This window comes from Astyanax mexicanus, chromosome 4 (assembly GCF_023375975.1).
Source record: "Astyanax mexicanus isolate ESR-SI-001 chromosome 4, AstMex3_surface, whole genome shotgun sequence".
In the NCBI taxonomy this organism is placed as follows: Eukaryota; Metazoa; Chordata; class Actinopteri; order Characiformes; family Acestrorhamphidae; genus Astyanax; species Astyanax mexicanus.
The window spans coordinates 55,872,518-55,888,257 of record NC_064411.1 but is presented as its reverse complement, the minus strand read 5'-3'; the positions used below and the strand labels follow the sequence as shown (position 1 = coordinate 55,888,257).

The window sequence follows — 15,740 nt, the reverse complement described above, 5'->3', positions numbered from 1 at the left end:
TGGTGTCAGAAGTGGTTAATTTAGTGTTGTGTTGTTTTTAGCCCCGCCCACTAGATAGCAGTGTTTTACTCTCCATATGGATGATATCATCATTATAGGGCTGTAATAAAATATCCATATATATAAATGTCTGGAAAAAAATGAGACAACTTAAAAATTATGAGTTTCTTTGATTTTACCAAATTGAAAACCTCTGGAATATAATCAAGAGGAAGATGGATGATCACAAGCCATCAAACCACCAAACTGAACTGCTTGAATTTTTGCAGCAGGAGTAAAGCAGCATAAAGTTATCCAAAAGCAGTGTGTAAGACTGGTGGAGGAGATCATGATGCCAAGATGCATGAACTGAAACTGTGATTAAAACCAGAGTTACTCCACCAAATACTGGTTTCTGAACTCTTTTATGAAATAAAAAGGTCAATATGAAATATAAAATACTAACTTACACACAGGATTTCAAGGCAATGGTAATAAAAAAAAACATATATAAAATGTTTAGTTAATTGGATTTATTTGCTATATAGATTTTATAGTATAATAATAGAGTCTTCATTTCTGTACATTACATACAAAAAACAGAAAACATCATTCTTACAGGTATGAAAGGGTAAAAAAAAATTAGGTCAGCGCATGCGCACTGGTGTTAAGAAGCACATATCGATGGGTAACACAAATCGACGGAACACCTGTCCAAACGCGGCCTGGTTCCAGTAAAAAAAAAAAAAAAAAAGCACCAAGGTTCTTATCAGTCTGAACAGAACCAGCTCCACTCCGGTTCCAGAACCAGAACTCCAGTTCGCGTTGTCTGGTTGTTCTAAAGAACCCACTAATCTTTAGTTCCAGCTGAAAACTTCTGGTTAATTCGAGTTAATTCACTCACAATCTATAAAAGGAGTAAATGTAGAAGATCGTGTTGAAGAGAGGAACTTCTCCATACCTTCTATAGATCAGCTGATCCTGTTCCTCCAGAGATGTGGAACCAAACCCCCCAAAAACACTCCAGCTGTAGAACCAGAGAATCTCCACTACTGTACAGCTTCTTCTCCTTCTTCTTTTTCTCTGGTTGTTTTATGGCAGCTTGCAATTTTAGTGGATTACCCCCATCTACTGGACTGAGGTGTGATCGCACTGGGACATTACCAGGCTTTTTTTCCTCAATGTGGCTCAGATCTGATTTTTTCATGGCTGTGTGAACGTAGCAAATGCGATTTTTTTTTTCAAATCAGATTTGAGTCACTTTGGCTACGTTCACATTACAAGCCACATTGCTCAAATCCGATTTTTTGCTCAAATCGGATTTGTCTATCTTGACGGTTCACATTCACTGTAAATGTAGGTGATCTGTATCTGTGTGTAATGTGAACACAGAATCTGTCCCTGAAACGCCGCCTCACATGCTGCACATTACTACCTGTATAAACGTCTCCTTCTTCACCAACAACAAAACATTTTTTTTTTATTTACATATAATTTGTATAAAGGTATAATTGCTTTGATCACGTCTGTGCTTTTAGTTCTATTTTTCCTTTTCTAGGTTGTAAATAGAAAATCCTGTCTATAAAAATCTACTCTTTTTTCACTGCATTTTGCTACTCTTGTCTTTTTTTGTGTGTATCTGTAATGCTGAAACAAGTAAAATGTGATATATTTTATATCAATATAAACATGGATTCATCCATGGTCAGCTTAGCTGGAGTTTAGCAGTCGTTCATTAGTTTCTGGGTTGATCTTAGTTTACGTTCACATTGCAAACCACATTGCTAAAATCCGATTTTTTGCTCAAATCTGGATCTGGACGGTTCACATTCACTGTAAATGTAAGTGATCTGTATCTGTGTGTAATGTGAACAAAACTTTTCCTGAAACGCCTTACATGCTGCACATTGATACCTGTATAAACACCTCCTTCTTCACCAACAACAAGAAAAAAAACTCATATTAGAGAGACAAGAGACTCGTATCTTTAAAAAGGGAAATGGATGAGTTAGGAGCTCATATGTGGAGCATCTTTTGCTGGAGTGGAGAAACAGGAAACAGCTGGTCTGAAGTTCATGCTCAGGTTCAGGAGGTGAAAAAAGCACAGGTGGTTTGCTTTTGCTGTTTTTTTGCAGCTATAGCTGCACAGCTGCACCAAGAGATGCTGTGTGGGTACGAGAGAGAAGCACGTAGCGCTAATGCGTAAAAGAGCAAAAAGACGCATTTATTCAGATTTGACCATTCACATTGATGTGGCATGTTCATGGATTGGATACATATTCGATTTAGGACAGCGTATGAAAGGCTATGTTCACGTTACCAAGCTGAAGTGACTTAAATCTGATTTTTTCATGGCTGTGTAAACGTGCCAAATACGTACGTATATGATCCTTGGACATGCAACATAAACGTCAACCCCCAAATCATCATGACCCAGTAAATCCAAGATGGAGAAACACCAGAGGCTTGTTGAATTAAATAATATTTTATTGGTTCTACTTTTCATATTTACCTCAGCACAAGATTAATGATTAGCAGGCCGGCTAGGTCCTTCCATTCAGGTATCATATTATATAATTCTGCATGCTCATGCATTAACTAACTTTCAAATTGTCCATGCAATTTTAAAAAATTACCTCACTAAGGACACTCATTAAATAATAATAATTTCATTGACTACAGTAGATATGAAAATGATTCCACTATGATTTGAGAAAAAATATAAAGTACACAACCCAAGACAAGACCTTTTAACATTTATCAGATTTCTTCTGACTCACCAATCAAATGTATATGATAGCTACAACTTTTGACTATAGTCAATATTATATTTGGATTATCCAGAATCAAGAATTGTATTACATTGCACAACAAACAACACCAATCTACAATGCCTGACCAAAAAAAAAGAGTCGCCACCAAAAAAAAAAGCTTTGATTGCATTACGCATTCACTGTTGCATTGTTTGATCTTCTGCAATGTCACACGATTTATTTAAATCCAATGATGCTGGATTCATTTTTCACCAAGATCTTACAGCAGCATTGATGATAGTAGAGTCTGACCACTGCACAAAGCAGCTCTTCTCCATCCAGCACATCCCAAAGATTCTCAATGAGGTTAAGGTCTGGACTCTGTGGTGAACTTTCTCAATTCATGTGTGAAAATGATGATCTCATGCTCCCTGAACCCTGAACTCTTTCACAATTCCAGCACCATCAATCCTGACATTGTTAATCTTGGAATATGGTAGTGCCATCAGGGATGAAAAAATCCATTGATGGAATACATCGGATTTGGTCTATATTCAGTATATTCAGGGTCCTTAAAAAGTCTTAAAATGTCTTAAATTAAAATCCGGATAATAAAGGTCTTTATTGTCTTAAATTTACTGTAAATTTGCTGTAAGTATTACATTTTCAGACGGTGCGTTTAATTGCCAGTGGGAAAGTATATACTAATATAAGCGAAAAGCTAGCTAACATTACCGGGAAGTACCAACGAGCTAGCTAAAGTTACTGGAGAGAGAACAAAGGTTAGTGGAGAACAAGCTCACTGCTGACGTTAGCTAGCTCTCCGCTAACCTTAGCTCTCTCCCCGTTAACAATAGCTAGCTTGTTGCTAAAGTTAGCTCTCTTCCCAGTAACGTTACTGGGGGGAAAGCTAACTTTAGCAATGCTAGCTCACCGCTAACATTAGCTAGCTCTTCACTAACCTTAGTTCTCTCGCCGCTAATGTTAGCTAGCTTGTCGATGAAGTTAATATATTAGCATGTTAGCTAGCTAACTCGCCACCAATAGCTCTCTGTTAACTTTAGCTAGCCCTTGACTAATGTTAGCTAGCTTGCTGCTAATGTTAGTTAGCTCTTCGCTAACCTTAGTTCTCTCCCCAGTAACGTTACCAGAAAGAGGGGCTAACTTTAGCAACGAGCTAGCTAACATTAGCGGGGAGAGAGCTAAGGTTAGCGGAGAGCTAGCTAACATTAGCGGTGAGCTAGCTAAAATACCGGGAAAAGAACTAAGGTTAGCGGAGAGCTAGCTAACATTAGCAACGAGCTAGCTAACATTAGCAATGAGCTAGCTAACATTAGCGGGGAGAGAACTAAGGTAAGCAAAGAGCTAGGTAACATTAGCTGAAAGCTAGCTAACATTAGCCGAGAGCTAGCTAAGGTTAGCAGAGAGCTGGCTAACGTTAGTGGCGAGCTAGCTAACTGGAAGGTCCAAATAAGTCTTGGTCAAGTCTATAATAAATAACATACAATTTTATTTAGCATATTTTTTAAGTTTTAACTTTCAATACAATAAAATATTTTCTGCAATGAAATTATGACTACATTTTTGGGTCTTAAATTATATTTTTTTGAGATCTAAAAAAGCATTGCATTTTACTTTTAAAATGGTGCAAGAACCCTGTTACTTAGTTAAATGGTGGAGACTGTTTTTTTTTATTTTAGCCAGGTCTTGTGTCTTTATAACACAGCACAGATATTGTGATTTACAGATTATATACGCCTCTACGAAACCCATTTTTAAAATAATCAATAATAGCAAGTGATCCTAGAGGTTTTTTGTGTTCAATTCTCTATTTAAGTAACTGGAGTGGTTGAAGGACTGTTTCCGCCCGTCTCTGTCTCTGATTTTAACACACTTGTGTGTAGATCCTGGTGTGTTATTAGACTACTGAGTCGATTAAAACTCATCTCACAGTATGAGCAGTGATACGGTTTCTCTCCTGTGTGAATGCGCATGTGTCTTTTGAGAGAACTCTGTATCGGAAAACTCTTCCCACACTCTGGGCAGTGATACGGTTTTTCTCCAGTGTGAACGCGCTGGTGATCTTTCAGATTACTCAGGAAATTAAAGCTCTTCCAACATTCTGAGCAGTGATAGGGTTTCTCTCCAGTGTGAATGCGCTGATGTTCTAGGAGATGATTCTGTCGAATAAAACTCTTACCACAGTCTGAACAGAGATATGGTTTCTCTCCGGTGTGAATGTGCTGGTGTCTGATGAGATTATTCTGTCGACTAAAACTCCTTCCACAATCTGAACAGTAATGCGGTTTCTCTCCAGTGTGAATGAGCCGGTGTGTCGTGAGGCTACTTTGTGTAATAAAACTCTTTCCGCATTCTGAGCAGTGATACGGTTTCTCTCCAGTGTGAATGCGCTGGTGTTCTTGAAGATGACTCGGTCGATAAAAACTCTTCCCGCATTCTGAACAAGGATACGGTTTCTCTCCAGTGTGAATGCGCTGGTGAAGTTGGAGATGACTCAACCAATTAAAACTCTTCCCACACTCTAAACAGGGGTGACTTTTCTCCATGCCTGGATTTGGCTTCATTTCTTTTTTGTGAGATAGAGCAAACAGATTCTGCAGGTAGTAGATAATATAGTAATTCTTCTGGATGCCTTGTGCTTTTTGTGAAATCTCCTGATTGGTTGTTTGTGGAGAAAGATTTCAGCCATGTACAAAGGTCGATACTAGCATCAGGAGAAGACTTGGACCAGAACGGCATTCATTCTGTAAAAGAAAAAGAATAAAAATTAGTTTTATAATTGCTCTATGGATAAAACAATTGGGACACCTTCATATTACTATAAAATGTATTACAATATCAATACTTTACTAATCTATTAATCCATTAATCCATTTAGCAGTTCCATTTTCTGAGCTAAAATTCAAGCTAAATTTAAAACGAGAAAATTTGGGTGTAAAACTCATTTTTTTCCTACATTTTTTTCCATTCAGTATATTAAACAAGAAATTAGTTTTCATCCAGTTTATCAATTTTCTATTTTTTATTTCAGCCTTTCGTAAACAGAATTTCAGGAAAAAATGAAAAAAATTCGAATTTTCAATTTTAAATAAAATAACATTTGTTACAAGATGCAAAAATAGGAAAATCAGAAAATTAGAAAAAATTTTTTTCCTAAAATTCAGATTTGTAAGGGGTAGAGAAGGAAAATTTAATTTAAAAAAAATGTGTAAAAACTTATTTTTCTACACTGCACTAAATGAAAAAAAAAAAAAGTTTAAGTGAGTTTTTACATAGAATTGTAACTTTTTGCATTTAGCCTTAAACGGTCAGAAAATTAAACTGATAAACGTTACACTAACACTTACATCTTCACATCATACGTTTCCTTTTTTTAGTTGCTTTTTTTATTTTATTTTGTGTTTTTATTGATTATATATCTTATATCTTAATACTGTTATATAGCCTATATCTCTCATCCTATTCATGATATTTTGTTTTGCATTTTGATTATTGTTCCATGTTCTTATTGTAATTGTGCTGCTGTAATCTATCTATCAAATCTTCTATTTTTGCATTTAGACCTGAAGTGGTCCAAATTGGTCCTTTAGTCTATATTGATACCGACAGGAGGCACCATCATTGGTAAACAGTGGACTAATGGGCAGTGCCCATGTGGCCCGCCCCCCTTTTCCTTTGATCTTACTTGTTAACTCGTTGATCTGATGTTAGCGGTGCCGCTGATTACAATCGCTCCTCTATTCGGTTCAATTCGGTTCTGACTGTTTATACAATGCCCCATGCTGGCCGAGCGCGTGCATTTAGTATCTCCCGTTAGTGAATCGCAGTTTATGTAAATCTATCTAAACTCATTAGTCCTAAACCCAACATATGGATGCATGTGGGTCACAGCCAGACTGTTGATCAAAACTAAACTAGGAAAAGATCATCAACCGGATTCTGGATGAAGCTGCTTCTGTGTTGTTTAAATGCTGCAGATTTTGATGTTGATGTGTTTCTGTGAGTTTATAAGGAGTAAATGTAGAAGATCGTGTTGAAGAGAGGAACTTCTCCATACCTTCTATAGATCAGCTGATCCTGTTCCTCCAGAGATGTGGAACCAAACCCCCCAAAAACACTCCAGCTGTAGAACCAGAGAATCTCCACTACTGTACAGCTTCTTCTCCTTCTTATTTACAGGTTATGGAGGCTGCAGAACAACTACAAGATCATTACTGACACCTACTGATCTGGAGTATGAAGCAGCACTGAGGGATAGAGAACTGCAGTACCAACAGAATTTTAAACCATTTATCTATCTATATATATATATATATATATATATACACATTTAAAAAAAGCAATAGGGTGTGACAGATTGGTATGAGGAAGCAATTTATATATTTTTAAACAAGATGGAATGGTCTCAATATGTTCATTCATTTGTCAGATTTTTTTACATTGCATATACTGAATTGAATATATGTAGGATTAAAAGTCTTCTTTAAATAAAGCATAGGTCGGAATATTTTTCTGAATTTCATTTTATGGACAAAGTATTTGCCCAGTATATATATATATATATATATATTTTTTTTTTTTAATACACAGCAAAGTATTAGAAATAACAGCTGCCTGAACCTAGTTTTGCATGTGTCAAACAACAAACACCAGTTACTCCCTCACTGAAATTCTGCATGGTAAATTTTTATCAGCAATCTCATAAATTTGCCAAAACTCTGGTCTGTGATTCTTTTTTTATTTTCATTTTTTAATTATTATTTTGCAATACACAAAACCGAACAATATAAAATAATAAAACTCTTGTAGAGGATAACACAACTCCAATTTAAAAGCTAGAGGGTGTATACACAAACATACAGAAGAGAGGAGCAAAGTTATACAATGATAATCTTAGCAATTTTCCAGTTTCTTTTATTCACTTAATGAAGAATAATACGATTTAAATTTATAAAGTAGCCTTCCACTTACTGCAGTGAATGTGGTATTTTGCTAAAAGTAAAACAATATTTATGGCGTCAGAAAAAGCTGAGCTTTTTCAGTTTTTCATATAAAATAAAATGTCCTCTACCTCAAAAGAAGGAATATAAAGTTTGCTATTACTCCAATTGGTCTGTGATTCATCATGTTTAGAAATGGGAACCAAATAACATGTCTTTAAATGTGGTCCTGTATCAATATGCTACTAACCATTAAAAATGAGATACAACACATTTATCAAAATACCAGTTTATTTTACTCTCTGAAAGAGAGTGAGAGCGAACCTTTTAACCCTTTCTGATCCTTCATCCATTCCAATTGACATCATTTATTTTCTTTTTTATTGCATATATATAAAATATATATACAGTGACACAGATTTTTGGGTTTTCATTGGCTGTAAGCCATAATCATTCATTATAAAAGAAAGAAACGCCTAAAATAGATCACTCTGTGTGTAAAACATCTATATTTTATATGAGTTTCACACTCTGATCTTGAAAATTACTGAAATAATTTTATATAAAAAAAAATCAGATGCACTAGTACATTTGTGAAACAATCAATAATAATAGTAATAGTGTTTTGGTGTGTGTGTTTTCAATTGCCCTCTACTTTAATATCTACTTTAGAACTTGGCATGGTTGAAGTAGTGTTATTGCCCAGTTCTGTGACTGCTCTAATGCACTTGTGTTTCTTTAACGTATCTAAACGCATGAAGCGGTTCTCACATTCTGAACAGTGATACGGTTTCTCTCCAGTGTGAATGCGCAGGTGTGTTTTGAGATGATTCAGTTCTTTAAAACTCTTCCCGCACTCTGAACAGTAATATGGTTTTTCTCCTGTGTGAACGCGCTGGTGTGTGTTGAAATGACCTAATTGAGTAAAACTCTTCCCACAGTCTGAGCAGTGATACGGTTTCTTTCCAGAGTGAATGCGCCGGTGCGTGTTGAGATTACTCTGTGTAGTAAAATTCCTTCCACAGTCTGAGCAGTGATATGGTTTCTCTCCAGTGTGGATGCGCTGGTGTATTTTGAGATCACACTGTTGGTAAAAACTCTTTCCGCAGTCTGAGCAGGAATGCAGTTTCTTTCCAGTGTGAATGCGCTGGTGTGTTCTGAGAGTACTTGGTTTAGAAAAACTCTTCCCACAGTCGGAGCAGTGGTGAGCTTTCTCCTTGCCAGGGTTTGACTTCATTGGTCATGAGATTGTAGCCAACAGCTATTGGTACTGGAGCTTCTCCTTGATGCCTTGGGCTTAAACTCTTTTAACAGGTATTTTCTTTATGAAATCTCTTGATGTAATTGTTTGCAGAGATAAACTTCATCCAGGTAGAAACGTCAACACAAGGAGCAGTAGAAGACTTGGACATGATGGCATTCTTTCTGAAAGAGACAAATGGAGAAAAATGGAGATAATGTAAAATATAACAATAGCACGTTTAGTTATGCTGAGAATTAAATTATAAATATCTTGAATCTTAAATATTTGGAGTACATTATTATTAGTATCATGACATTCTGGATCAATGACTTCTGTAACAAATCTGATAAAGTTCTTGTATTTTTTTTAATAACTTAGTTATCTTGGGGGTGTGCCATATCATATTGTATGCAATAATATGTCATTTTCATTTTGTTGAAAGATGAAACACTGATTATTCATTATTTGGATGTAATTTGTATTTTTTTTTACTAAAGAAATGGGCTAAACAATTCCTGACTTATGTAAGAGTTGTCAGTGATTGGTTATAAACTGTAGAGTATATGGAAATTTTATTAAAATCTTTTAATTGTATTTAATACCATATAATTCTAATTTAATGATGGTCACAGTCCTAACTGGTGGCTTCATCAGTAATGTATATAACGTTTTCTAGACCACAATTTTGTTTTAATTCATATATTTAGTCTATAATTAGAACCAGTTGGCTGGATAATATATAGTAGGGGTCGGCGATATTGCCCTAAAATTATCTCTAAATAATCTCTAAAGTCTCTAGTAGATATATAATGGAAATTTAAAACAGTGTGATTTTTTTCTTTTGCTAAAACCATCAAAAAGTAGTACCCTGATGTGATAATTAGGGGTGGGTGATATGGCACCATATTTCAGGGTATAATATCGTTCACAATATTTAAAAATTCAATTCGATATGGCACAACCCTAATATATAGTATATTTTGTTGTAACAATACAGCTACTGACTGTAAAGCAGCAATAAAACTATGTTCTATTAATTATACACTGTACTGCAAAAATAAAAATAACAATAACATGGTAATTATGACTTTCCAGACTGAATACCTTTATTACATTTAGTATTCTTTATTTTGCCATTACAAACAATAACGTTTTAAGTTAGTAATTCATTCATTTTTGGTTTTAGAAGTAATACATCATGGAATACAGTTAATAATATTAATCAAATATATACAAATATTAATCAATTGGTTAATTTGATATGATCTACCAAAAGCCCCATTTTTGCCATCACTGGTGTTTTCAAAAAGAAAAGCTGCAGTTTAACCGTTTAACTGTATTTATTACAAACCGAAACCAATATGGCGGACAGTTTAAATGCTGCGTCTAAATGTAGAAGATCGTGTTGAAGAGAGGAACTTCTCCATACCTTCTATAGATCAGCTGATCCTGTTCCTCCAGAGATGTGGAACCAAACCCCCCAAAAACACTCCAGCTGTAGAACCAGAGAATCTCCACTACTGTACAGCTTCTTCTCCTTCTTCTTTACAGGTTATGGAGGCTGCAGAACAACTACAAGATCATTACTGACACCTACTGATCTGGAGTACGAAGCAGCACTAAGGAATAGTTAGATTTAACCCTTTCAGATCATGCATCCATTCCAATGGACATCATATGTTTACTTCTTTATTGCATATTCTTTCACATAACTCAGATTGTGACCTACTGTCCTTCGGTATATACATTTATCAGCCAATCAAACAGCAAGTCACCCTCGTCTTCTACACTGGAAAAACAAAAATCTCAACACTGAAGTAAAGCATGGCAGTATCCCACTTAATGAGGCACTATGTAATGTTTATTTTAAAGTTTATTTCACCACTTAGAAATGATTTGTGAAACAAAAAAAATACAAAATCTCAAAAAAAAAAAAAAAAAAAAGAAATACTGCAGTAAACTTAACAAATCCAAATAATAATTTATTTATTTATTACTTTACTGAATCTCGTTTTTAAATGCATTGCAGACAGAAAATAAAACAAACATTCTTATATTTCTTAGCACTGGAAATAATTCAGGTCTGAAAGGGTTAAAAATGTTTATCTTAATGTATATTTTGCAGTATGTAGTTTCAATGCATTATAGCCTTTTTTGTTCATACCCCTTGAACATTTCCAATTTTTTTTTACGTTAAACCCACAAACTTGAATGTATTCGGATATTATGTGATAGACCAACAGAAAGCAGCAAGTAGTTGTGAAGTGCAAACAAAACCATACACAGCTTTCGTTTGTTTTAATAATTGCTTTTATATTCAGCCCCCCGGACTGCCATACTTTTTAGAACCACCTTTCACTGCAATTACAGAACAGAAGAGTTGCACTAGTTATACTGAGAATAAATGACACCCATGTGAACTCTATTTACTAATGAATTCTGAATGAAGGTCACACTGTATTTTATTTAGGGCTGAATACAAATGCACACCACAGGTTTCAGTTCTTTATTTTATTTAAAATGTTGAAAACTATGAATGATTAAAGAAAATACTCTTAAAAATAATCTTAACATAATTGATACATCCCTACAGGGACTTCTAAGGTGACATCTTGTTTAAAAAAAAATTGTGTGGCCACGACATATTAAACCATGGGAACAAGAGATTCTAATATGAGACAATGAGATAATTAAGGCGTGGGAATGAGATATAAAGAGAATAATAAAGCTTGCTTTTCTGTAATAGAATGTCCATGAAAATAAATAAATAGAGAGTGAATTGGTTTCTTTTTATTTTTTAACTTGGAATGAATTATGGTGATATTTTGGAGTCTCTTCCAGTGAAACATGACATAATCCTAATTAAAAGACACTTAATTCTTATACTAAACGCTGACGGGCTCAAACGCAGACAGTATGCAGACCCGTTCACCTTCATTAGACAGATTGGAGCACATTACTCATGTTGGAATATTTACCACAGCATGAATAAGATCAAACTATATGATCATATACGATATGAAAACTCCCTGTCCTTGACATCAAAAAGTGAAAAGACAAAAAGGCCATGTTTAAAATTAAAAACATAACGAAACTTACTTGAAAACGTGTTTTAACATTGAAGATACAAAAAAAGAAAAAATTAATGTACAGTAAATTTACAATAACAGTTCAACACATTCCAAACACAGAGAAAGAGAGAGAATGCTAAAAGCACAGTGAGATTATATATACTCTTCTGACCATGTTCACAACACAACTTTAAAAAATGTCAGTTCTTTGTGGGCAGTGTGCCAAGTCCTGCTGGAAAATGAAATCTGCATCTCCATAAAAGTTGTTTTCAGCCGAGGGAAGCATGAAGTGCTGTAAGATTTTCTGAGAAAACAAAACTGCACTGACTTTAGACTTGATAATAAAACACAGTGGTTTGGAGAGCCATGACAGTCTTATATAATATTCTAATTTTCTGAGACACTGATTTTTGGGTTTTTATTGGCTGTAAGCTTCATAATCATCAACAATAAAATAAATAAAGGCCTGAAATAGATCACTCTGTGTGTAATACATCTTTATAATATATGAGTTTCACATTCACAATAGTACATTTGTAAAACAATCAATAATAATAGTAATAGTGTTATGGTGTGTGTTTTTCAATTGCCCTCTACTTTAATATCTACTTCAGAACTTGGCATGGTTGAAGTAGTGTTATTGCCCATTTCTGTGACTGCTCTAATGCACTTGTGTTTCTTAAATCTATCTAAACGCATAAAGCGGTTCTCACATTCTGGGCAGTGATACGGTTTCTCTCCAGTGTGAATGCGCTGGTGTTTTTTAAGATCACTTTGTATGGTAAAACACTTCCCGCAGTCCAAGCAGTGATACGGTTTCTCCCCTGTATGAATGCGCAGGTGGTTTTTAAGATCACCTTGCGTCGTAAAACTCTTCCCGCATTCTGAGCAGTGATACGGTTTTTCTCCAGTGTGAATGCGCTGGTGTGTTTTGAGATGATTCAGTTCTTTAAATCTCTTCCCGCACTCTGAGCAGTAATACGGTTTCTCTCCAGTGTGACTGCGCTGGTGTGTGTTGAAATGACCCAGTTGGGTAAAACTCTTTCCGCAGTCTGAACAGTGATACGGTTTCTCTCCAGTGTGAATACGCTGGTGCGTTTTAAGATCACATAGTTGATTAAAACCCTTCTCACAGTCTAAGCAGCGATATGGTTTCTCTCCAGTGTGAATGCGCTGGTGGGTGTTGAGATTTCCCTGTGTTTTAAAACTCTTCCCACATTCTGAACAGTGATACGGTTTCTTTCCAGTGTGAATGCGCTGGTGTGTGTTGAGATTTCCCTGTGTTTTAAAACTCTTCTCACAGTCTGAGCAGTGATATGGTTTCTCTCCGGTGTGAATGCGCTGGTGTATTTTGAGATCACACTGTTGATAAAAACTCTTCCCGCAATCGGAGCAGGAATACAGTTTATTTCCAGTGTGAATGCGCTGGTGTGTTTTAAGAGTACTCTGTTTAGTAAAACTTTTCCCACATTCTAAGCAGTGGTGGGCTTTCTCCTTTTCAAGGTTTGACTTCATTTGTCATGAGATGTAGCCAACAGCTAGATAATGGTACTGGAGCTTCTCCTGGGTGCCTTGGGCTTAAGATATTTTAACACTGATCTTCATGAAATCTCTTGATTAGTTGTTTGCAGAGATAAACTTCATCCAGGTAGGAAAGTCGACACAAGGAGCAAGAGAAGACTTGGATCATGATGGCATTCTTTCTGGAAAAGACACAGAAAAAAGAGATAAATGTAAAATGCAACAGCAAAAAGTTATTTAAGTGCTGAGAATTAAATAAAGGGCCAATATATACTACGGTTTGTGTACTAACTAAAATAATCAGTATGTGTCATCAAATAGAATTTAAGTTTAAGGTGGCAGTGCGCCAGATTAGAGCCCAAAATCACTAAAAGATGGATGCTGAATTGGAAAGTTATGCACTTAGCTTCAGCTATGGTTAGCTATTTATCATAAACACTACTGGGAATTGGTATTTTAAGACATTTCAAAATCTTTAAACATTACTGTATACTATTGTATGGTTTCTACAATGCATTAGAAAAAGCATACATACCTTTGAATGTTTACACATTCTTTCTCAATACATGCATAATTGTAAATTATTATATTGTATTATATTGCACTTGTGGTGTACTTGAGTAACACCTCAATTTCCACTCTGGGGTTCAATAAAGGTGTATCTCATTTTACCTAATAATTGTCAATGTCTGTGCTTGTCAGTCTTCGAACATATCCTTCGAACTCGTTGCTATAAAATATAGAAAGTAGACTGACTACGATGTCTCACTATTAAATATGTATTTGCTCTATTTTTTACATTATAATGTCAAACTCTCAAACTGAATGATCTGTGTTCCGACCTAAAGCACAAAATGGGCTAAAATGATAAGGACATTAACAGAAAAGGCAAATTCCACATTTACACATTTTCTGTACAAGTTAAATTACAGAGTGACAATGAGACACGAATATTAAACAAGTATTCCAAATTTATGCCTAAAAAATGTTTGAATTCCTGCATTGTAGTGATGTCAAACTCTAAATTTATATAAAAAAATCTATTGATTTTAATACAATGCAAGTCTGCATCAAAAAGAAAAATCCATCCGAGTGTACCAAAACACATTTCGTGTTTCATGTTTTAAACTAGTGGTGGGCGATATGGCCCTAAAATAATATTTAAAAAAAAATGCGATATCGATATTTTTGCCGATATGACAAAACATTCAGTTAAAACAAATATTTTAAGAATACCCTACTGCAACAAAATGAAAATTTAATTTTATTATTGCATACGATACGATATGGCACACCCCTAACTGAAATATTTAAAAAAAAAAACAAGAATTTTCATCAGATTTTAACAGAAGTCAATTATCCAGAAAGTCATGATACTAATTATAATGCACTCCAAATATCTCCATATATTCAGGATTAAAGTAAAATAAATGATACTGGACAGATATAATCTGTCTCTAGTAGATATATAATGGGAAATTATGAGAACAGTGTGAATTTTTCTTTTGCTAAAACCAGTAAAAATGTAGAACCCTGATGTGATAATTAGGGATGGGTGATATGGCACCATATTTCAGGATATAATATCGTTCACGATTTAAAAAAAGTTGGTGATATTATCGCATACGATATGATATGGCACACCCCTATTTTAAACCTTTTTGTTTGTTTTGGTACACGCGTAAGTGCAACCAGCTGATCTTAGATCAGAATGTTTTTCCCCAATTGTTTCTAAATGAGAGTTAAAAAATCTGATCTCTAATATCAGAACTGTGTTTGTTCTCAACATGAGGGTCTACAGTTTGGGATAATTTTGAACTTGAAGATAAACAGGTAAAAAAGAGCCTGTTTGCCCACCAGGTGTCACTGTGGTGGATGGTGATTTGAACGTCTAACAAAATGTCATCTTTTTTCAAATCAATTGGTTTATTTGATGCGATCTACCAAGGTATTTTGCAATCACTGGTTCTTTGTAAGAAGAAACACTGCAGCTTTATCATTAAACTGTATTTATTACAAACCCTCACCAATATGGCGGACAGTTTAAATGCTGCAGCTTTTGATGTTGATGTGTTTCTGTGAGTAAATTAACTTCTCCATACCTTCTATAGATCAGCTGATCCTGTTCCTCCAGAGATGTGGAACCAAACCCCCCAAAAACACTCCAGCTGTAGAACCAGAGAATCTCCACTACTGTACAGCTTCTTCTCCT

At 35.1% G+C, this 15,740-nt stretch overlaps 4 protein-coding genes across 10 annotated transcripts in view; all 4 read right to left on the bottom strand.

Moving 5' to 3' along the window:
* The window catches only part of LOC111191536 (zinc finger protein 436-like), a 19,415-nt gene extending 12,951 nt beyond the window's left edge, over nt 1-6,464 (bottom strand). Inside the window, exon 1 of the mRNA XM_049476715.1 lies at nt 6,439-6,464. The gene's annotated coding sequence lies outside the window, so the exon portion shown is untranslated. The remainder of the gene's footprint in view (nt 1-6,438) is intronic.
* Nucleotides 1-15,740, bottom strand: part of LOC111188238 (gastrula zinc finger protein XlCGF49.1) — a 61,379-nt gene extending 45,639 nt beyond the window's left edge. For 2 of the 5 annotated variants that reach the window (XR_007438573.1, XM_049476697.1), the window contains exon 1: nt 941-1,084. The gene's annotated coding sequence lies outside the window, so the exon portion shown is untranslated. Of the gene's footprint in view, nt 1-940; nt 1,085-6,810; nt 6,921-10,365; nt 10,476-15,630 lie in introns of those variants that run through there. The other 3 variants (XM_049476700.1, XM_049476699.1, XM_049476698.1) reach the window with 3 other exon arrangements.
* Nucleotides 2,446-15,734, bottom strand: LOC111188245 (zinc finger protein 3). 3 transcript variants are annotated; one of them, XM_049476709.1, is made up of 2 exons: nt 15,631-15,734; nt 2,446-5,497 (listed from the first exon to the last, which is right to left on the bottom strand). In XM_049476709.1, exon 2 carries the CDS (start codon nt 5,315-5,317, stop codon nt 4,565-4,567), a length of 753 nt encoding a protein of 250 aa, XP_049332666.1. In that variant the 5' UTR covers nt 5,318-5,497; nt 15,631-15,734; the 3' UTR covers nt 2,446-4,564. The 3 variants fall into 3 exon arrangements, with proteins under 3 accessions (XP_049332666.1, XP_049332665.1, XP_049332664.1); XM_049476708.1 differs by lacking the exon at nt 15,631-15,734 and adding an exon at nt 10,366-10,469; XM_049476707.1 differs by lacking the exon at nt 15,631-15,734 and adding an exon at nt 6,811-6,914.
* LOC125780490 (zinc finger protein 239-like) lies at nt 11,433-15,736 on the bottom strand. Its single transcript, XM_049476675.1, has 2 exons — nt 15,631-15,736; nt 11,433-13,710 (listed from the first exon to the last, which is right to left on the bottom strand). Exon 2 carries the CDS (start codon nt 13,520-13,522, stop codon nt 12,590-12,592), a length of 933 nt encoding a protein of 310 aa, XP_049332632.1. The 5' UTR covers nt 13,523-13,710; nt 15,631-15,736; the 3' UTR covers nt 11,433-12,589.